The 25,165-nt window shown below is 36.3% G+C and overlaps 1 protein-coding gene across 2 annotated transcripts in view; it reads left to right on the top strand.

The window, feature by feature from the left end:
• LOC120525093 (guanine nucleotide-binding protein G(I)/G(S)/G(T) subunit beta-2) overlaps positions 1-25,165 on the top strand; it is a 190,385-nt gene that overhangs the window by 107,177 nt on the left and 58,043 nt on the right. For both annotated transcript variants that reach the window (XM_039747094.1, XM_039747093.1), the window contains exons 2-3: positions 20,739-20,861; positions 21,509-21,547. In XM_039747094.1, the coding sequence (XP_039603028.1) occupies positions 20,805-20,861; positions 21,509-21,547 (96 nt within the window). In that variant the 5' untranslated portion in view covers positions 20,739-20,804. The remainder of the gene's footprint in view (positions 1-20,738; positions 20,862-21,508; positions 21,548-25,165) is intronic.

The following is a 25,165-nucleotide window of genomic DNA, read 5'->3' as shown; positions in this document are numbered from 1 at the left end:
ACTATATTTCTAATATCATTAAAACACTGGCAAATGTTCATTGATTATTAACACAACAGAGTGCATACTTTTCGTGACACAGAGTAAGAGTTTCAATATTTGGTGTGTGTACTGTGAAAAATGAATTAAGTCACACAAGGCACCTTATTTAAAAGAAATATTATCATAAACTAGGTATTGAGTCAGTGTAGCTACTAGCATTTTTGATACCCCAGGTGAAGGTATAAATACCGTACCCTTACATGAGTAGTTTAGGGCATGATAAATTGAAGAGGGTGTCGCAACACACTAACGACTGCAGGTGTGCTGCTTGTAGTCTGGACCGACCAGGACCGTAGTTGAAAAAGAAAAAAACAAGACAAAGATGCCAAGATGTTAAAACTGCAGAAGTTGCAGTTTATTGTATACAATCCTCTTCATTCTCTCTTAGGATGCAACCATATATATACAGTGGGGAAAAAAAACCAAATTGGGTCAACACTGGCTTACAGGGGTTTTCTTTTTTGATGTATACCCAGAACCCACCAGCCGCTAAGCCACATAATCTCTCTCTCTCTCTCTCTCTCTACTGTGGTCTCAGTTTTTCAACATTCTCATCTACCGCTTGTCTGCAATGCGGTTCCCTCCCCCACCTCCTGTTTGTTCAGTCTTAAATAACCTAAATCCAGCCCATCTAATGATACGCTTCACCAAGGCATCTCTAACGTTTATCCGGGGTTTCGTATTATCACATTATCCAAATCCCAACAATGACAAAAACAAAACCAAAAATGATGTTACCACCCTTAACAGATATTTTTTATATTACCAACCCTCAATTCACAAGACATCAACAATAAACCCAAACTTTCCCATCAAAAAAAAAGATTATCCTGGAACCCACCCACCTCCCCCCATAAATACTGTCTTCTACCTACCCACGTAATCTCTTGTTACAGTACGGATAGTGCGTCATGTTTAAAATTGATGACAGCTCTGCTCGAGCATGTCCCCCCCAACCCCCCGGCAGAGCAACAACTCAGTGAGCATAATGGGGAAACGAACGAACCATGGTGTGCATAAAGCCCTCTGTGACAGTATGTTTAAAGCTTTATTTTTTTTCCCTCTTATCACCATCGCCAAGCAAAACAGGTAAATGCATGTCTCCAAAGCATACACTGGCTTCTCTTACTACCGTATCCACGGCACAGAGGCTCATTACCTGTGTCTCCATGAGGCTCACTGTTTCACAGAGGGGTTAGCTCTGTCCTCCTTGGTGTTATGTCCATGCACTGTATACAGAGAGTCTCTTTTCTGAGCTGCACTAGCACTGTTGGTCATGGCTTTAACTATCTTCGGTGCAAGGAATCAAAGTGCTCCTGTATCTTTCTCCCTCCAAGGTGGACACGAAGTACATAGCACACCTTGTGTATGTAACCACATCTTACTTCAGCTTCAATGAACCTGTCTTCCACTTCACAGGTCACTTCACATATCCTGTTTCTTTTCCGTCATAACACCTCTACTTATTCACTCATCCATCCACGCTGACAACGTTCAACCAGCAGTGTACTATGCCCAGTGGAAATTAGATGGGGTGCTTTAAAATAGCCCACTTGCTATAGCATTATTGACCTATATTAACAACTAAAAAGGATGTCAGGTAATTTTACTTTTTCTTTAATGTTACCTAATTTCATCTTTTTAACTTTTTTTTTTTAGAAGTAAACAGTTTTTTTGTTTATCATATGTATATACAGGTGCCGGTCATAAAATTAGAATATCATGACAAAGTTGATTTATTTCAGTAATTCCATTCAAAAAGTGAAACTTGTACATTAAATTCATTCATTACACACAAACTGATGTATTTCAAATGTTTTTTCTTTTAATTTTGATGATTATAACTGATAACTAATGAAAGTCCCAAATTCAGTTTCTCGGAAAACTAGAATATTGTGAAAAGGTTCAATATTGAAGACACCTGGTGCCACACTCTAATCAGCTAATTAACTCAAAACACCTGCAAAAGCCTTTAAATGGTCTCTCAGTCTAGTTCTGTAGGCTACACAATCATGGGGAAGACTGCTGACTTGACAGTTGTCCAAAAGATAACCATTGACACCTTGCACAAGGAGGACAAGACACAAAAGGTCATTGCCAAAGAGGCTGGCTGTTCACAGAGCTCTGTGTTCAAGCACATTAATAGAGAGGCGAAGGGAAGGACAAGATGTGGTAGAAAAAAGTGTACAAGCAATAGGGATAACCGCACCCTGGAGAGGATTGTGAAACAAAACCCATTCAAAACTGTGGGGGAGATTCACAAAGAGTGGACTGCAGCTGGAGTCAGTGCTTCAAGAACCACCACACACAGATGTATGCAAGACATGGGTTTCAGCTGTCGCATTCTTTATGTCAAGCCACTCTTGAACAAGAGACAGCGTCAGAAGCGTCTCGCCTGGGCTAAAGACAAAACTGCTGCTGAGTGGTCCAAAGTTATGTTCTCTAATGAAAGTAAATTTTAAATTTTGAATTTGTCCCAGAGTCTGGAGGAAGAGAGGAGAGGCACAGAATCCACGTTGCTTGAGGTCCAGTGTAAAGTTTCCATAGTCAGTGATGGTTTAGGGTGCCATGTCATCTGCTGGTGTTGGTCCATCGTGTTATCTATATCTATATAGGGGAGGGTGACTTATTGAGGCATGCAGGCAAAAACACAATAGCACACGGGCTCGATGTAGTGTGTGTCAACTCGATCTGAATTGCACGATCACATTCGAAAAAATATATCTTTTCAAGTTCTATTTAGTCCATATGTGTCAAACTCAAGGCCCTCGGGCCACATCCGGCCCGGCGTGTAATTATATCCGGCCTGCGAGATCATTTTATATATTATTGTTATTAATGGCCTGGGGATATGACGTGCTGGTAACACAATAAACTACAGATCCCATAATGCAGCGCTTCAGCTGCCTTGCCGAACACCTACCGCGTTATTCAAGTCTAGCTTATGATGCTGCAAGTTATTGCGAAGCTAGCCCACACGATGCCAAAGAGAAAAGTTGATTCTGAAAATAGAGCCTTTAAAAACCGATGGGAGGCTGATTATATGTTTACTGACATTGCCGGTAAACCCTTGCGTCTCATTTGTGGAGCTAATGTGGCTGTAATTACAGAATTTAATCTAAGATGGCACTATGAGACAAAACATCAGGATAACCTGAAAGACCTGAATGCAATGCAGAAGATACAGAAAGCAGAACAGTTAAAGAAGAATCTGACACTTCAGCAGACGTTTTTACCCGTGCAGAATCACAAAGTGATTTCAAGTGAAGCTGCTTTTATGGGAGACACAAATGCACCAGTGCAACTTGCCCCACTTTCCGTTGCCAAGTAATGTTGAACCAAAACGGCACAACGGTGTTCCCAAATACGCACTTTGCTGATAAACTGGGTGCACTGATTTCGCACAGCGCTTTGGTAACTTTGAAGAACAAAAAAAGAATTTTGAGTTGTTTCGCAACCCATTTGCCGTCGATGTGGAAACTGCACCTGTGCAGATTCAGATGGAGGTGATTGAGGTGCAGTGTAATGGCACACTGAAGGCAAAGTATGATACTGCAGGGCTCACACAGTTTATTCACTCCATTTCCGCAGAAATGCTCCAGCTCCGTCTACATGTTACTCGAACCTTGTGCATGTTTGGTAGCACATATCTGTAAAAGAAGCTCTTCTCAGTGATGAAGACTAACAAAACAGCACACAGGAGTCGCCTCACTGATGAGCACCTGCAGTCCATCCTGAGAATCTCCACAACACAGAACCTCACACCAAACATAAACGAAGTTGTTGCCAAAAAAAAAATGCCAGGCGTCCAGCTCTGATAAAATGACATAAGAGCAAAGACAACTGAATGATTTGATTTATGGCTGAAAAGAACAAATTTTATTTATATTTCCAGGTTTTGTTATGCAGCATTTTCATATTTGAATTTGTATAATTTTGACAGGATATATTTTATGGAGAGCAAAATCTTTTGGGATATTTAAAATTTAAGTTTATTTTTATATAAAATTACATAAGAGTAAAGAAATTTGAATGTTTGTTCTTTTAACGTTTACTTTATTTCTAACTTGATATAATTTAGACAGGATATATTTTATGGAGAGCAAAATATAAGTTATTTAAGGTTTGAGTTGATTTATTCCGGAATAATATTCCTGTCTGTTTTTATTCATATTTATGTTCAAAAAAGTTAGGTTTTAAAAGTTTAAAAGTTTTAAAAGTTTAGTTTTAGTGTGTTCAATAAATGTTTATCCTGTTCAGCCCACGACCTAAAGTGTGTTTTGGATTTTGACACCCCTGATTTAGTCGACATGTATGTATGTGTATATATATATATATATATATATATATATATATATATATATATATATATATATATACAGTGGAGGAAATAATTATTTGACCCCTCACTGATTTTGTAAGTTTGTCCAATGACAAAGAAATGAAAAGTCTCAGAACAGTATCATTTCAATGGTAGGTTTATTTCAACAGTGGCAGATTGCACATCAAAAGGAAAATCGAAAAAATAACTTTAAATAAAAGATAGAAATTGATTTGCATTTCATTGAGGGAAATAAGTTTTGAACCCCTACCAACCATTAAGAGTTCTGGCTCCCACAGAGTGGTTAGACACTTCTACTCAATTAGTCACCCTCATTAAGGACACCTGTCTTAACTAGTCACCTGTATAAAAGACACCTGTCCACAGAATCAATCAATCAAGCAGACTCCACACTCTACAACATGGGAAAGACCAAAGAGCTGTCCAAGGATGTCAGAGACAAAATTGTAGACCTGCACAAGGCTGGAATGGGCTACAAAACCATTAGCAAGAAGCTGGGAGAGAAGGTGACAACTGTTGGTGCGATTGTTCGAAAATGGAAGGAGCACAAAATGACCATCAATCGACCTCGCTCTGGGGCTCCACGCAAGATCTCACCTCGTGGGGTGTCAATGGTTCTGAGAAAGGTGAAAAGAATCCTAGAACTACACGGGAGGAGTTAGTTAATGACCTCAAATTAGCAGGGACCACAGTCACCAAGAAAACCATTGGAAACACATTACACGCAATGGATTAAAATCCTGCAGGGCTCGCAGGTCCCCTGCTCAAGAAGGCACATGTGCAGGCCGTCTGAAGTTTGCCAATGAACACCTGAATGATTCAGAGAGTGACTGGGAGAAGGTGCTGTGGTCTGATGAGACCAAAATAGAGCTCTTTGGCATTAACTCAACTCGCTGTGTTTGGAGGAAGAAAAATGCTGCCTATGACCCCAAAACACCGTCCCCACCGTCAAGCATGGGGTGGAAACATTTTGCTTTGGGGTGTTTTTCTGCTAAGGGCACAGGACAACTTAATCGCATTAACGGGAAAATGGACGGAGCCATGTATCGTGAAATCCTGAGCGACAATCTCCTTCCCTCTGCCAGGAAACTGAAAATGGGTCGTGGATGGGTGTTCCAGCACGACAATGACCCAAAACATACAGCAAAGGCAACAAAGGAGTGGCTCAAGAAGAAGCACATTAAGGTCATGGAGTGGCCTAGTCAGTCTCCGGACCTTAATCCAATAGAAAACCTATGGAGGGAGCTCAAGCTCAGAGTAGCACAGAGACAGCCTCAAAACCTTAGGGATTTAGAGATGATCTGCAAAGAGGAGTGGACCAACATTCCTCCTAAAATGTGCAAACTTGGTCATCAATTACAAGAAACGTTTGACCTCTGTGCTTGCAAACAAGGGTTTTCCACTAAGTATTAAGTCTTTTTTTTTAGAGGGTTCAAAACTTATTTCCCTCAATGAAATGCAAATCAATTTCTATCTTTTATTTAAAGTTATTTTTCGATTTTCCTTTTGATGTGCAATCTGCCACTGTTGAAATAAACCTACCATTGAAATGATACTGTTCTGAGACTTTTCATTTCTTTGTCATTGGACAAACTTAAAAAATCAGTGAGGGGTCAAATAATTATTTCCTCCACTGTATATATATATATATATATATATATATATATATATATATATATATATATATATATATATATATATATATATATATATATATATATATATATATATATATATATATATATATATATATATATATATATATATATATATATATATATATATATATATATATATATATATATATATATATATATATATATATATATATATATATATGTATATATATATATATATATATATATATATATATATATATATATGTATATATATATATATATATATATATATATATATATATATATATATATATATATATATATATATATATATATATATATATATATGTATGTATATATATATATATATATGTATGTATATATATATATATATATATGTATATATATATATATATATATATATATATATATGTATATATATATATATATATATATATGTATATATATATATATATATATATATGTATATATATATATATATATATATGTATGTATATATATATATGTATATATATATATATATATATATATGTATATATATATATATATATATATATATATATATATATATATATATATATATATATATATATATATATATATATATATATATATATATGTATGTGTGTGTATATATATATATATGTGTGTATATATATATATATGTATGTGTATATATATATATATATGTATATATATATATATATGTATATATATATGTATGTATATGTATATGTATATGTATGTATGTATATATATATATGTATATATATATATATGTATATATATATATGTATATGTATATATATATATGTATATATATATATATATGTGTATGTATATATGTATATATATATATATATGTATGTGTATATATATATATGTATGTGTATATATATATGTATATGTATGTATGTATGTGTATATATATATGTATATGTATATATGTATATATATATATTATATGTATATGTATATATATATATGTATGTATATATATGTGTATATACTGTGTGTGTATGTATGTATTCCTATTTAACAATTCTCATGGTCTGTCTTAATAAAGATAGAAAAGCCTGCTTTGATTTCAAGGCAAAAAACCAAAATAATCAGTGATTTGTATGGAGGCTGAAGGGTGATGCTCTTATGCTGCATTCCATTTACCTCGAATGCTAGAGATAGAAATGACATCACACCCAAGTTGACCGTGTTGCAGAAAAATACTCAGAAAACAAATGCGAACATCTCCAAGAAAACCTTTATTGTGCTTGCTCTTTTGGAGTACAGACAGCTTTGCACAACACATTACATGGTATTTTTCACATCCACATAATGTAACATCATGTCCACAGAAAAAGTTGAACAGTACTGTATGTCTGATTTAATGAGACACAAATAGACAGAAGTGCTAATAAACAGTATAATACTGCAGCTTTCCCTTCTCTTGACGTACAGTGAGCCAGTCCTGACTTTCCAAGTAGGAAATTTAACTTGTTGGTGCGTTCTAGTTGAAATATTCTACTTGCAACTTGGAAATTCCAACATTTCAGTGCAAACGGAATGCAGCATTAATTCATGTAACACCATCCCAACTGGGCACAGGGCAGACAGCATGATAGTGAGGGTTTTTAGCTGGGAAAGATACTTGAAATGGTAGGTTCCTCATGATATGAAAATTCGTTTTTTGGTGATTTTAAGTATTTCTGTTTGATTTTACCATTTTGTTTTATCTAGATGAAATTGAAATTGTCTTTGGTCAATGTGTCAGTCTTGACAAAGTAAATTGTATGGTTGGCATGCCTCTAATCTTTTAATTTAATTGATCTCGTGTATTAAGCTCTTATGCAGTATGTGAATTACTGGATTGGTAGATTTTTATGATGATGACATCTTCAAGTTATGCTTTACTCTTTAGGCTTTCTCTATAGTCTGAAAAGTAAAATATAAACCTTTGCTTTCAAGTTACCTTCAAGGCCTTGATTTAAAAGCTGTCAGTCTCCAGCATAACCCTTGACCCAGAAAAACAATTCAGTCAAATTGAAGACCGAGATTAGTATGTCATCCATGGAACCTTAAACAAAAACATAATTTACTTGTATAGGTACCAAAAATGGATCAATTCATAAGCTTAATGTAAAAGTTATTGTACTTAATATTTTCTCATTGCTTATACCACATAGTCCTGAAATAAGGCTAGTATCCATGGCTTATTTTTTGGCATTGCAGATTTTCAGTATAAAATATTCACTGCTCATTATGCCATTTTTTTTTTTTTTTTTTATATAAAGTAGTAAATGTTTTTCTTTTGACTACTTATCAATAGTAACTGCTCAAATTCATACTTGTGGTGTTTCAGTTATTGTGGCCTTTGTAATGACCCTAGGTCCGAAGTTTTAGCGCAGTATTATTTGAAATATTATATAAACAGCGTCGGAATGGGTGTGAATTTATATTTGCGCTATAAGAGTCAGATTGGGGTGGGGGGAGACGGTGTGATTGTGACTGAGAGAGTAAAACTGAAGAAAAGCTAACTTTGAAAATACCTTACATTTACAGCTGATCTGACGCTGTTCGTGTTTGTTTTCAAATAATGTTGCATTAGTGTGATGAGGTTTTCTGATTGGTACTATTCAGGTCATTAAATGATTTCTTCAAAATGTCACATATATTTGTCTTTCGTTTTTCCCGGTTCTGTGTTGACATCATGCGCCAGAAAGTGTGAGCAGAAACACACAGGTGGCGGTTGCTTGTGCTATACAACCTAACCTGGCAACGATGAGCGCACATGTACTGTGCAAGGCATGCACAGGGGCCACTGAGAAAAGAAGAGTGTTCTTTGCTCACCTTGCAGAGGAACCTAGTCGTCGATTCTTACTAGAAAAGGCGATGGATAAATAAAGCAAGAGAGGATGCAACATCGACTAGCTTCTGTTCCAAGACTGCTGCTTCCCCAGCCCCTTCAGTGTAATAGTAACCACAGCACAGAGAGAAGTGTGTACATTGCAACAGGTACACATGTTGTAAACGAGAAAGGGCGGTCCTTGGGTGTGTGAAACTGTTAACATTTGAATCTGATGATTGCATAAAGCACGGAACTGACCTCTCTGTACTACTCTTTCCTCTGCATGTCCTGGAGTGCAAAAGAAACGGCACCATGCAGCAACATGTGTAGACTGGGCAAGATCAGGGGAAAATAAAAACGCGCTGTCACTGATTACAAGCACAAGAAGGAGTGAGAATGAATGTGAATAATGTTGCATCAGTGCCACAATGTTTTACTTAAATGTACTATACAGGTCATAAAATGAGTTATTCCAAATATCATATATATACCTGTTTTTTTTTCCACTCAGTGTTGCTTTGACATCATGGACCATAAGGTGCATACTAATTCAGTGTGAGCTGGAACACTCAGTAAAACTGAACAAAAAATTCAAGTGACTGTGAGATACAAAGCAGTCAGATTCACCAGCGCTTGTGTGTCAGCCTTTATCCCTCCAGATCAGAGAATTTCCATCCATTGTCACAAAACACCACTCACATCTAGAGTCATTTCCAGTTTCAGATAAATAGTAACAGTGTCAGATCTTTTGGGGTGGGGGTTGTATCATGATCGTGACTGAGAGAATAAAAGTGAAAAAAAACAAAACGCTAACTTTTACAAGTACTATAAATTTACACTGGCTGTTACAGACACAAATCAAATGTATGTTTTATTGTATAATGTTAACAATAAGAGCAGCTCACTACTCAAAACGGTAAATTTGCGGGAGCTGTAATCCGATCTCTGGATTATAAATCGGCAGTTCTAACCGCAGCGCCACGGAAGCTGTCGATTGTACTTGGACCTTTTCTGAAAGTGTTTGTAAAAAATAACTTCTGTTTTAACGATGTGTTTACACAGATTGTTGCAGACACAAAACACACATCAAATTACTTCCCTTACAATTTTGGGTAGCTCACTCCCAGATAATCAATCAAGGAAGGAAATGGGGAACTTTTGCCTGTTCTGCGGTGGTGGGGATGGTATAGCAGGCTGCTTGCTGCTAAGACAAAAGATGCTGACAGAGGTGCAAGGAATTTAAGGTGGGCTGGATTTAGTTTTTCATATGCTCTGGTAATTCTAGTGTTAAGGCATCAATCAAAATGATGTGTATTTATTTGTGCATAATAAAATGCAGGAAGTTAGTTTTAGTAGCAAGGTGGGAAAATGGGTACTTGTAGGATCTCCTGATGTTTGGACTCTGATTTCTGTTGTATACTATGGCGAGTTTTGTGAATTGATTGCATGCCCTCCACACATTTTTCAGTTGTTTACTAGACTCTGGCTTCCTTTCAGAGTCTAGTGACTTCCCTCACTTCTCTGCGTGTTCACTGATTTCAGTATCTATGTTAATGATGGTGCCATAGATAAGGATGAGTATCATTAGGATTTTATCAATACTGTTACTTATCGATACTATTCCCAATAATGTGGTAAGGTACTGTCTCCAAGGGGAGTGGGGTAACTGCGGTTAAGGGCTGACTTTACCTACAATTTTGGAAAAATGTAAAAAATTTATTTAAACAGCTGAGACAACTAATTTTGTTTGTTTTACATTGTGTATGTAGCATGCTTCAGGTTTTATTGAGGGAGCTAACCTGAGTTCAGTTTTAATTTTAAATAAATCTAAATGTGACCTTCTTGTTATACTACTGTTCTCAGCACAAAGTTTTAATGAACAAACTTGTGTTAATAATCTGAGCTAATTAATCTAAATCTTAATAATCTACTGAACTCATACTCAATTTATCTTTTATCTCACAAACGTTATAACCAGTTAACTCAATTTACATAACTTTACCACAAATTGAACCCTTCATTATAAAGCACATTTAATAATACTTTAGCCACTAAATCACTGTCCTATTTTTCCCTTTATAGCTAAACTAGTTTTTCAAAAATATGCAGCGACTGACTCCTTTATTGCAATAGAGCATACGGAAATCACTCATTCCCAGCAGAATCAAGCTGACATTTGTGTCCGTCGTGGCAACATTCGACAGTGCTCGTCGACATCTCCTTTATTTAGCCTTTCACGAAGGGTGCCCCACAGCTCACTGGTCTGGCGTTCAACACAGTCTGTCCAACCACCAGCACATCCATATATCCTCTCCTGACAGTTAACTTTGTGCTGGAATCAGCTCTTTGTTAAATTTCTAGTTTACCATTAGTATAAGGATGTATCATGTTAGCCATTATGAATGTAGAGAAAATAACACCTTTGCTTGACTTTTCTCTAGTTTACCATTGAAATAACCAAACAATTTAACAGGCATAATAAACTGTTTTGGTCCAATTTTAATTATAATATGAACATTACTATTACCACCTCATAACTGAAGTTTTAAAGGGCTACACTTACTATGCTTGTAAATTAACTTATTCCTGGTTGTCAGGACAACTCGGTTCAAACTTAAATAACTGCCTAGCAGTTAGCGATTTATGCTATGCATACCTAAACCAACTCCATGACCCTGTCGTGAAGGGCTGTAAAGCTTTCTTTAAACTTTGCAGCAGCCCTGTGACATTCTGCTGTTTTTTCCTAAATTTTTCCATGTCCACGCGATTGAGAACTTGGTGGACTTGGGGGTCTGAATTCTGATATTCACTGACAAAGCGGCGGCTGCTGCTTAACTGACGCTGTCTGAACACAATACCTACAGACTTGCTTTTCTAATGATAACAAATGCTACCTTGTCTTGATGTTTTTGACAGACGCGTTTTCAGTTTGGCTAATTCTGGCAGCATCAGAGCTGGGAGGCTGCACAGAGTATGTTTCACCAGCCTCTTTCTTAAAGCAAACACACTCCACTGCTTTACTTTTATATTATGTTGTACTTGTGTTTCATGAGGTTGCTAGTATTATCCCCTTTACATGCAGCTACCTTTTTACATATATTGCATTCAGCTGCATTATCATTACATTTACTAAAGTGAGTCTATACTTTCAAAAGCTTTACTGTATCTGTCATGATGGCTGGAGAGCACAGAATGTAAACATGCAGCTACATGACAAACACATCATTGCCTAACACCTGCTGTGTGGTCACTATTAGGGACAGTTAAGAATTTAAAACACTACTAATGTTGGAATGAATTAATGTTACAAAAATGCAGATAACACCATTTTTTCAGAAGGTATTTAATTTGGTATTGACCAGTCTGGAACTGGTACCAATTTAATACCGGTTTTTAAAACCCATCCCTAGCTATAGATTAGTTTCAGCATCCCTATCAGGTTTAACTCTTCATGCCAGACTATAGCTAGGGAAGTGAAAGGATAATTTAAATGCTGTATATGAATCTACAATACTCTTTCTATTTCATGCTATAGTTTCGGTGGTATAACAGACATTTTTAAAGAATTTCTTTTGTATGTGTCTGTGTTTATATAATACTAGCCTTGTTGCCTGTCAAAGACAGGCAATATGTTTAATACATTTTCAAATGTGTACTTTTAGTGCTTTTCCTTGATATCTAGTTGTCTGAACTTCTCTTGATCAGTGCTTCCTCTGTTGGGTGCATTCCAGTAAAGCCCGCCTCTCTGTCATTTCAAGGTGCCTTGCTTGCCTCTTATCCATGTTTATACTTCCCGTCTTAGAAGCCAACTCTCTGCATGCCTGCTATACCTTTTCTTCCTCCTTGTCTGTCTGTCTCACTCACTCACACTTCCTCTTTTGACCTCATTACCAAAGACAAACTGATCAATCACACCAAAGCCAAACTGACCAGTCACATTGCTCTGAGGGACATGGCACACATGACATTCAGATCTTAGTGGTTTATTATATAATACATAGGGTATTTTACTTGAGTGAATGTGTTTCTTTGCGCTCCTTTATCTTCCTTCATCTCTTTAAGCTTGATTTACAAGTAATATTTCAACTGGTACTACAGAAATTGATCCTGTTTAACAGTAGTTGTTTAGCTTAGCTCATTGTGTAACGTGAAGTATTCTGGCAGTTTATAAAGAGGGTATCAGAACCATCACATCCTCCTACTTCATAATACATCTAAAGCTTCTTATTTTCCCCATCTGCTTATGTGAATATTGAATGAGATCTTTATTTGGGGAGGAGGTTGGGGCACAGAAATGCAGTTGCTCTACCAGCACGATCTGGCATAACCCAATCTTACTGATGCTGGTCACCATGGTAACCAAGTGTGGTTTTTTTTTTTTGCTGTCGAAGACATTATTGGCCTTCATCCTACGCTTAAGAAAAGGAATTTTTTATGTTTTAATTTTCTTGTTTAAATGTGTGTTTATATGTGTGTGCATTGTTCAATGCTTTTACTGTAAAGGAAGGAATTTGGGATTGATGTACCATGGTCTTAAAATTCAGTCTACAGATTATTTCAATATTAACAACCAAAGTATCAATCTAAACACCAACTTTAATACCTTTACTTGCATGCATGTTAAAAGTGTTAGCAGATGGACAAAAGGATTAAACATTCTACCTTTCATCATCTGGACACTTCTTTGTTTTTAATCGATGACTTTCGGGGGTGGTCACATAAAATTTTAAGCTAGTAGCAGAATGTTGTAGCCCCCTTAGTGTTAATTTTTTTGGCTTGAAAAAAAGACATTTATTAATCTCATCATTCTACTATAAAACATGCAAAACACTAGGAAAGTACAAAGTCAGAAGTGCAGAAACTATAATAATGATACAATTCGTAATAATAACCTAATAATAATAAAAATAATGCTAATACCATATATACTGTCAAAATGTGTTTATGTAGTATATTTTGAGACACTGTGAAATACACAATCCAATGTCACAGTCGGGACAATAGTAGCGTGATTCCTTGCAGAATTTCTTTCCAGACTGATCAGCTTTTGAACAACACACTGCACAAGTAAGACTGACATGAGCATTGCTTTTGGATTTCTTCAGAATAACTTTAGATTTCACTGTCCATTTCAATTCCACTACCTGAGGACAGATTCAGGGTATCAAGTATTCAGGTTATTATCATCGCTGCTCATATCACTGTCAAAGCTTGCAACACCCGGGTCCTCATGTATAAACAGTGCGTACGCACAGAAATGTTGCATAAGAAATTTTCCACGTTCAAATCCCGATGTATAAAACCTACACTTGGCGCAAAGTCACGCACTTTTCCATGGTACCTCATACCTTGTCGTACACAAGTTCTCTGCTCGGTTTTGCAGACTGGTGGCACCCAGCGTCAAAGCAGTGCTACTGTTCCTGTGTGGTTACACCTTATTTTCCTGACGCGGCTTTATAAATACACTGAAACTAACCGCATATTGTTTATTAGTGTAACGCATCTGGTTGTAATTAACTTGTAACAATATAATGGTCCAGGGAACAGCCATAGTATTCCAAATACCATAACTGCTTTAGCGTTGTTACTCTCACTTCTTCTTTTTCTTCTTCTTTCAGCTCCTCCCATTAGGAATTGCCACAGCGGATCATCTTTTTCCATATTACAATCACTGCACCACTCAGAGTATTTATATCACTGTATCTGAGTGTGAATCACAGCAGCAGCTGATCGGAAAGAGAAATATCGGTATACAGCTTCAAGGACACACTGTCTCAGCCACTGCAAAACGTTTCAAAGCCTTTCCTGTACGGACCTCATGGTTCAGAAACAGTTTCATCCCAAGAACTTTAAATGCACTCAATCAATTGCACCTTGTAGAACTGTTTGTACTTAAGTACAATCACCCCACTGTAAACTTGTACTATAGTTATAATATCGCACAACCAGAGCCACTTTATAAAGCTCGTATTAACATATGATGACGATATCATTTTTAAGGTGAAATGCAGCAAAGTATGTTTATTAAATTATACAGATAAAACTTTAACTTCATTTAAATAATCTATATTCTTCACTGGGAGTGTCGTGAAGGATAGAATAATTAAACATGTACAACTAAGATATTTCAATGTTCCTTAAACGTTTTAAAGAATCGGCGCTAAGCTTACAGATGGCTTAACTTCTATTACAGAGCTGATTGTGTGGCGATCGGTTACTTGGGAAAGAAAAGCAAGGACTGCAGTGACGGCTACGCCAATATATATTGAATATAAAACGGAGAGAAAATAACACAGCTAAAAAAACAGCGACAGATTTCGCCAAAAGTTAAATGCTTGTGTCATGAGCACAAGGCGGCTATGCAGTGTCTGCAACGGACGTGGCCACCCGCCGTGCATAAGCTACCTTACTGACATTGGCAGGTGAAGGAGCCACCGATTCTTCCTCTGCCCAGTGCCACCACAAGCCTAGAGCCGCCCCTGAGTACTGCTACAATAAATTATTTCATCAAAGTGAAACCCATGTTTAATATTGTTGTTTAACTCCTATCATCATAAAAATGATATCACGTATACATCTCAGTATTTTAGTTATTCAGAGAGCTGTAATATCACGAATGTAATGGATTCTGTGTCCAGTTGGAGAAAGAGAGCCGGTTTAAGAAGCAAGTAGTGATTCGCACACACAGAGCACATAGAAGATCAAATACAAAACAAAGCATTTAACGTGCTACTTTAATTACAATGTGATTTGAGAAACTGGTTAATTAAACGATTTTAAGATGAAGTTTATGATGTTCTACTTTAATGACAAAATAAACTACGTGATTAAAGTGGAAATGTCGAGATTGAAGTTGACATTTCGTGCTTTTCCCCCACTGTGTGCCTTTTTTTCTCTGTACTCTAATAAGCTTTCATATGACACTCAGACAGTGGGCTACAACTCGCCTTTTCACGGCGACTTTGATATATGACTTCTTTATTATTTCCGGCACTGTGTGATTTTGTGAACGTGAGCTTTCAAGTTTCTCCAACACGCTATGTCACTCGATCAACTTCCTTTTGTTGATTATACCACGGTTTATTTGAACAAATAGTATATTTTTCTTTTGCCTCCACTTGGTATTCGCTGAAATTATTTTTCCCCTGTGCTTTTCCCATTGTCTTTTCACAGAAGGCTGAGCTTAAGGGCGATTTATATTCATTTGCATATTCAAAGAGGCGTAATTCTGGGAGGAATTGGGGCGTTACATAAAGCGCGTGCACGAGCGTTACTTTTCACGCTGATCGGGATTTATTTAGCGGAAGTACGTCCGAAGTTGGAGTGCGCACAGATTCCTGCATCTGGATTGTTCTGTGCGTAAGCACATTTCGGCTTTTGTGCTACGCCATGTTATAGTGCGAGCTCTACGCACGGCGTTATACATGAGGCCCCTTGTCTGCTGAAAAATGTTTTTTATGAGATGCCATTATGAGGCTAGGAGAAGACATGTCTGCACCGTTGCCCGGATAAACACTCGGGCCTGTCACTTACACAAGACACTAACGCTGTTGCCACTTTTACTGCCCGAGTAATCCTTGGGTCTATCACTTAACTTGAGACACGTCTATACAGTTTCCAGAGTGATGCGCGGAAATAACGCTTCTCGCACTGTTTTTGCAGGCTGAGTGATGTTCTTGTCGAGCACTGTGGAAGTTAAAAAGATTGAACTTTTGGGGGGAAAAAAAAAACCATCGTTTTTCTGTATTTCTTACATGGAGCATAAAGATACCTGTGGATAAAGCATACTATAACAATGTAGTAGCAGGTTACTGAAATATGTGTAAATCGGTTAAACACCAACTCCAAATGTGTATTTTGTAATTGGTTGAAATTGATTTAGAGGGTGCATCTGTGTAGGTCAAGGAAAAGGTGCTACATCACCTGTGTTTTTCCTGTGGCAAATTTATATTTCATTGTGTTCAAAATTGCACTTATGTGCATTCCCGATGAGTGCTGGAGTATCTGTCTATCTTTAACTAAACCCTAAAAGGAGTCTTAACAGAGAAGAAGTTAAATGCTAAAGACAGAACTGTTTGTTTTTTTTAAACTGCCTAGTAACCAAATAACTCCCAGACATGTACTTTTTTCATGTCATAAATTTTGAAAAACATTAAACAGTGTATAATTTTTTTGCAGCAGCAGTAGAGATGTTTACAGCAGTCCGCCCTAAACTTTATATTTTTGTGTAGGGGAAACACTGGTGTCTCTCTGGAAACCACAGTCCAAATGAACTTAAGTTTTAATGAGGACAGGTCATTCAGTAAAATGTACCATGTCCTGGGTCACCTCTAACTTATACAAATATCCTGTAAAAATTTGAAGGTCCCTAAAGTTCTATCTATCTGTCTGCCTGTCTGTTGTCTGAGGGCAATTTTTGTGTAAATTTAACGTATAGCAACCTGGTTGAAGAACTTGCTTGAGTCCAATCTATTGATTCTTTTCATAATTTTGAACAACTTTATCATGCCTTCTCTTAATTCCTGATTAACCTTTTTCAGAGTTTCACCATCTAGTTGCTTTTCTATAACCTTTGTGTACTGCAGTAATTCTGAAAGAAAAGGCTTAAATATATTCAAGAAATTTTTAATTGTGACCAAGGAATAACGTTTCTTGATTTGTCGTAAACCTACTGTGTTATGTAATCTAGCATCTTATTAAGTGCCTAAACTGCAGTGTCTGAATGTCAACAGTGATGAGCACAGTGACTCCCAAGTGATTTTCATATGGTGTGCTTTCAACTTTGTGTAGTCATGTCTAATCGTCCTTTTTCCTAATTTTAAAACATTTACTAGCATTAAATTTATTTTCCAGATATCTGTACTAGTCTGAGTTCTGTCCAGATTCACCCTTTAATGGTTCAGCTGACTTTAGAATATCAATCTTTACTTGTAGTTGGTACCACCTGCAAATCTATCTATCTTGTCTTCTTAGTTAATTTTACATCAAGGTGATTTCAGTTAATTAAAAAGGAGTTTCTGTACTGATCCCCTAACTCCACTTTTAACATTGTCTAATTTAGAAACCATCACTTTTTTTTCTGTTCCTGCCCATTTTGCAATCATCTGTACATTTTATTTTGAATGGTTAGTATGGCCAAAATAAATTCTGACAGTTTGGGTAGATACCGGTAAAATGTATTAGTTTATACTTTTCAGACTGAAACTTGCTTGATAAGTAACATAACAACACATGTATTACTGATAATGTAGTTCACAAAAATGCTTCTCTTATCAGTCAAAACACATAAACATGCTACTTAAGTAGATTTGATATAAAATTAAATTTGATCTGTTGAACTGATAAGAGTATGGCTTCTCTTTCTGGCTTCACAAGATATGGATTTTCCTGTCTTCGAGATTGCACACACTCATCAATCAGGTTGAAACCTTTACTTGGGGTAATATTCTTAAAGTGGCAGACTCACTCAGTACACACAGTTAGTTCCCTTACAACTCCATACACAGACATTCCCTTTGAGACACTAATACAATTTCATAAAGTTACATTTCCCATTTTGCTTAGCTAATGTGTCGTGTTTTATGTTTACGCTTAGAAGCATCATTTAAATGATTTTAGCTGAGTAACTGTTAGTCCATAATACATATTAACTGTCATACTGAGGAAAGCAGCTGATGATCTGATCGTGGTGTTTCAAACTCTAGCCTGGTAGGCATTCATTAGCTGTTAGTTGAATTTATTTGTACAATTTTTTCTTACTCCCCTTTAGCTATATGAATGAAAACAGGTTGGCACTATGTTTAATGGACTTAAGTGGGATTATTACTCTATCCACCGTCCAGGTTGTGGATTCAAGAAGGAATACTGAAGGGTCAGAAAAAAGTCTGATGTGTTAAGAACCAAATATTTTTTAGGCAGCAGACTTTTCTGTTGTTGGTGGTGGAATTTGTAAATTCACATGTAATTGCTGCAAAAACAACTCCCCAAAAAACATAATTATGTTACTACTGAACATGAACATGAAGTATAGACAAAGTCATAGGCTACAACATAAATCATAACTCAGTTTGCCTGGATTCACTGGCCTGTTGTTGACAGCACTAATTGCTTGAGTTTTTTGGTGATACTGAATGATTCAGCAGAAAACTACTGTTGTTAATTCCTTTATTTAAATGAAGCATTAGAAATCCCAATAAATAGGAGGATCCTGGTCTTTGATACACAGTGGAGCAGAGGTTTAGTATACTACTTGAAAGGCATTATTTGCTATTTTGAAGAGTTTTTTTATTTTATAAAGTTTGTGCTGTTTTGAATGATAAGATTGATGTGAGTTCTTTGCTTGAAATTTGTATTTTAATTTTTCATAAAGCAACATTAATTACAATAATTGCAAAAATTGTATGTATCAGCATGTGTTGCTGTAGACCAGGGGTGCCCACACTTTTTCGGCTTGTGAGGTACTTTTGAAATGACCAGGTCGAAATGATCTACTTACATTAAAAATGCTATATATATATATGTGTATATGTATAATACACACACACAGTATACTTTATACATAAAATGTATGTTGTCGTACCTTGAATAACCTTTATGGCACAATAATAATTCAATACATTTATAGTCACTACAGTATTTGGATTTAATAATCGTCATGTGGGCAAAGGCTGACTCGAATAATGCAGTCAAGGAGCTTTTGAATTCAGCTGAGTGAAAAATGACAGCTGTCCGATTAACTGCGATTTTAGTTCCCTCTCCTTTCTCTTTCTCCGATCGCTTTTTGGAAGGAAGTCAGTTTCATAGTTTTTGTGAACAGTTCGAAAGTGCCTTTCCACATTTTTCCTTCTTTGGAATAGCATGATAGATTGACAGATCAGACAAACGCACTTCGATTGTGACGTTATGAAAAAAAAATCCTCTTCCAATTCCACATCCAGCCCATACCCTCCCCAAACAATTTTTTTTAAATCCCTTCTTTAGTCGATATAAACTGGAAAGCTACCTAGATCACAGCCGGAGTTTTGCAGTAGCTCTCACGTTTGATCGTGCATGCGGGATGACCAGTGTGTTAGAAGAGAAGAAATCTTAGACTGGCCGCCCTGTATGTCAGTCAAGTGGTAAATGCCATGTGGAGGATATATGATAGACTAACGTTTAAAAAAGATTTTTGTTTTTAATGCAATGCGATCTACCTGCACTAACTTTGCGATCTACTGGTCGATCGTGATCGACGCATTGGGCACCCTTGCTGTAGACTTTAAATGCATTGTCATACACTGAATGATATAGTCTTTTCAAATCATTTTTAGCAGTTTGACATTTCTTTAGCATTGTCTCCCAAACTTGAGGAGGATTGTGTTTGTTTTTGGGATGGTGGTAGGATTTAGGCTGTTGACCCAATGCCCCCCATACCCAAATGCTTTTGCCTGTGATTGCATTTATTTTTGTTTTATACCTTTATTTTATTCACTTACGCCATAACAAAGCATCATTAAGCAACCAAATAAAGAGAATATATTAATTGAAACAACATATAATTGGTTGGTTTCTATTATTGGTTTTAATTAAATATCCATAGTAATAATGATATTATTACAGTCTCTTTGTTATATATTTTTGCTGCATATATTTTAAAACTGTTTTCCTAATAGAAATGCTAATGTAAGATTATGCACTGATGAAGAAATTGAGATTGGTGCTTTCATGTATCTTTTATTAGTGTGAGCTATCTGTATTATATTGATTTTATAATGCAGAAAATTCAAAATAGTAACTTGGAATTATTGCCTAGGATATCAAGTAAACTGGTTATTCTTGTATGCAAATTGTTATATTATATTTTTGCTGATTGAAACTATGACTTATGTTATAGATACTGATTGGCCAAGTGGTGGTGGTGGTGGTGGTGCTAACATCAGAGCATTAGCTTTTACCAAGGATGAGTGAGTTGGAACAGTTGCGCCAAGAGGCAGAGCAACTACGAAATCAGATCAGGGTAAGTACACCCCAGTCTTATTTTGTCCTGTGTTGTTTATTTATTTTTTTTTTTTCTTCTTTTTTTTTTTTTTCTTTGGGATATTTTGTTATTGTTACCTCATTGTTGGTCTTGTATATTTCATTGTGTTTTATTAATGATATCTTGAGTCAATAAAGTTATTCTTTTTTAATCTTTGATGCCAAATTACAAAACTTTTCCAGTTGACTGTAGGAAAGCTGTGAGTACCTGACTACTGATCCTATGTTAGTAAATTCTACAAACTCAATCCACCAAATAAATGTGGATTAGTTTGAGAAGTTGTATAGTTATGTACTTGCCTAGGAAGGGATTTAAAATTAACCTGCTCTTGTTGATTGAGCAAGTTAATCAAGTAATAATAGCAAGTATAATCAGCAACAAAGAGTATCCTTAAAGGGGGCTGTGACGAAATAGTTTGTTGCTTGGGCTGAGGCTTTAGTTGTCATGATTGTCCTCTGATTATTTGAAAATACTTTCTCAAAATTTCTATTAGTTTATTTAGAAACAGTATTTTCACATTTTTTTTTAAATCAGTTAAAATATTCTTCTGACGTTGCTTACTTTTTGTTTATTAATGTTTGTGCTTATATTCCTTAGTTATTAAATACCATATTCTTCCATCACAGGATGCGCGGAAAGCATGCGGCGATTCCACATTAACCCAGGTAAGCAATTGTGATCAGACAACTTTATTACCCATGTACTCTGTAGTATTTATTTAGTGCACCAGCACTATATCTGTAATAAAATATTTGATCAAGACTTTGTGGCACTGATTTCCATTTAAAATAACCATTACAGGTAGCAAGCTATGTTATATAATTTTTAATGTGCAACTTTTTTTTTTTTAATTATTTATTGGGAGGAATCTTGGCTCATTCTTGTGGGCATAAATCTTCTTCTACTTTATGTCCATATATTTGGACATCATCTCTTTATCTTGTCCATAGATCATCACTTAATTATCTACTGGGACGATATTCTCCTCTAACTCAATAATGTTTTGTGTTCCTAAGATTTACTTATGAATGCTTTGAAATCAGTTAAGAGGTGTCTTTAGCAAAAATGATCAAAAGGTCTTGAACTAGCTACATCAAATGAACCTAGGATTTTGCCCCCAAATGGTATATGAGGAGTCAGTTACTTTTTTTTTTTTTTTTTTAATGGGGATTGGTAACCAGGGCTGTGGAGTCGATAGATACATCCTTTGACTCTTACTCCTTAGTTTCTGGTACTTCTGACTCCGACTCCAACTACGACTCTCCAAGTCCTCTGTATTTAATATGCTAATGTATTTCCATGTTGATTGAAGGAAGGCAACATACATGTCATTTAACCACAGAACTACTGGCTAGGAAGCTGACTCTCTAACGTATTGGCCAGTTTAAACAAAAGAAAAGAACCCCTGAACACACATCAGACCATAGCACACACCTACATCATTACACTTGTTTACACTCAAAGTAACTTGTTAAAAACATTATACCTAAAATAAAATGAAAACACTTTTTGTAATGTACCATAATTTAGATTACAATATGTGAATATCAGGTTGTAGAATAGTTCAGCTGAACTTCACACTAGTAGTAACACACTATGCACTTGTCTTTATTCTCAGAATAAAGTACATAATTAAGACTATCGTTTGTGAAATGGGACATTTGAACTTGCTGGGGTGTTTTTTTCATTACAATTTAAATTTATTAGGAGTCAGAGTTGGTACATTTTTGCCGACTCCGGGTACCCAAAATTGTCTCAGACTCCGGGTACCCAAAATTGTCTCAGACTCCACAGCCCACAAGCATGTGCAGAGACATTTTATGCTATTTCAAGGTTGCTGATCATGAATATATTTTTGGTATTTAATCCTTTACAAATTGTCCTAGTCCTCTAAGAGCCACTCCCAGAAGATTAAAAACAACTAATTTCAAACATAAGCATATATTTTAATATTTCAAATATCTTATGTAACTATTCTTTTTTGTATGTACCTCTACCTTATGAAGTAAATAGTTACATTTCTTATAACCACCCTGAATAGGGCAGTTTACCGTAGATCCCGGAATATAAGCCGACTCGGTATATTAGCCGACCCCCTTCTTTACCTACTAAATTGCATGTATTTGCAGATGACCGGTATTTAAGCCAACCCCCTTCTCCAAGCAAAATTTTCTAAATTTCCTTAAAAGTGTCTCTTCAGGTATATTTATCATGTTTATCGGCGAGAATTTGAGACTGCCGGCATTTTTGATGGAAACCAGGAAGTGATTGCAGAGAAGTTTGGTAAAATGAAACCTTTGTATTGAGACTATATACACAAATACGGTACATGGGTGGGTGGATTTCCGCAGACTCGTTATAAATTTGACTAACTTGACTTACGAACTTAATTCGTTCGCGAAGGCTAACCCATAATGCGTTCTGAACCTCCCACTGCAACACTTACTTAACCTTTTCATAATAAAAAAGGGTTGTATAATGTGCATAATTTTCCAAAACCATATTTCTAATGTACTAACCAAAAATTTATAAAAAGTGCCTAGCCTACCTGAAGTAGGCTAGATTAAGCTAGGAGCATGGCGGCATGAATGGTCGCAGCAGCTGAGGGGTTCCCCTTTTCAGTGCACTTTTTTGTTGTTTTTGTACTTTTTTTTTCCTTGTTTGTGCACGATCGTTTCGGCGAACATCCACTACACCCTTCAGAACCTTATAGACATCGGTGTCCAGAGCCAGATAGGTTTCGAGTGTTTTTCATCACACACACAACATCCCAGACAACATAGCGAGACCAGTGGGCTCTCCGTGGATTGTTGTCCCGTCTAGGAGACGGCGCAGAAGCGGGGCCGCAGATCCGGCGTTATGCTAAGGCTAAAAAAAACCAGCCATACAAGCCCTATACAGAACTTTTTTTCTGCACTGAAGGAGCTGCTTTTAATCTCATTGTAGATGTGTATAGTGACAATAAAGGGCATTCTATTCTTGAAACAACAATTTCATACTGTACTTACCATTTAATTTGACATCTTTGGGCTGCAGGAAGGGAGGAGGAGGAGAATGAAACAGAAGGTGGTTATTGTTTAGAAGGAGCCTCCTTATGCAAATCTTTTCTTTGTAAAATTGTCGAGATGGTGGATTTCGACATGCTGTACATATTAGCGAGATCAGTCACACAAACCGGACTCTCATATTTCCACACAATTTCCATCTTTGTTTCGATTGTGATCGATTTCTTTACTTCCCCTTCCTTCCTTAGCAATTATGTGTCTTGCTTGCATGGTCTTAGTGAATTTTATATATTTATATATATATATATATATATATATATATATATATATATATATATATATATATATATATACAGTCATGTGAAAACATTAGGACACCCTTTGAAAGCATGTGGTTTTGTAACATTTTTAATAAATGGTTATTTCATCTCCGTTTCAACAATAGAGAGATTAAAGTAATCCAACTAAACAAAGAAAACTGAAGAAAAGTCTTTTCAAGATCTTCTGTAAATGTCATTCTACAAAAATGCCTATTCTAACTGAGGAAAAAGATAGGACACCCTTGCCCCTAATAGCGAGTGTTACCTCCTTTGGCTGAAATAACTGCAGTGAGACGGTTCTTGTAGCCATCTACCAGTCTTCGACATCGGTCTGAGGAAATTTTACCCCACTCCTCAATGCAGAACTTTTTCAGCTGTGAGATGTTTGAGGGGTTTCTTGCACGCATACAGCCCTTTTCAAGTCACCCCACAGCATCTCAATGGGATTCAAATCTGGACTTTGACTTGGCCATTCCAGGACTCTCCATTTCTTCTTTTTCAGCCAATCTTTGGTTGATTTACTAGTATGTTTTGGGTCATTGTCATGTTGCATGGTCCAGTTCGCTTCAGCTTTAATTTTCTAACTGATGGTCTCACATGTTCTTCAAGCACCTTCTGATACACAGTAGAATTCATCGTGGATTCTATGATGGTGAGCTGACCAGGTCCTGCTGCAGCAAAGCAGCCCCAAACCATGACACTTCCACCTCCATGCTTCACAGTTGGTATGAGGTTCTTTTCTTGGAATGCTGTGTTTGGTTTCGCCAAACATGTCCTCTGCTGTTGTGTCCAAATAATTCAATTTTGGACTCATCTGTCCAAAGAACATTATTCCAGAAGTCCTGGTCTTTGTCAACTTTATCTCTGGCAAATGTCAGTCTGGCCTCGATGTTTCTCTTGGAAAGCAAAGGTTTCCTCCTTGCACACCTCCCATGCAAGTTAAACTTGTACAGTCTCT

The sequence above is a fragment of the Polypterus senegalus genome, chromosome 3 (genome assembly GCF_016835505.1).
Source record: "Polypterus senegalus isolate Bchr_013 chromosome 3, ASM1683550v1, whole genome shotgun sequence".
NCBI classification, from domain to species: domain Eukaryota; kingdom Metazoa; phylum Chordata; class Cladistia; order Polypteriformes; family Polypteridae; genus Polypterus; species Polypterus senegalus.
This window is presented reverse-complemented; position numbering and strand designations above follow the sequence as displayed.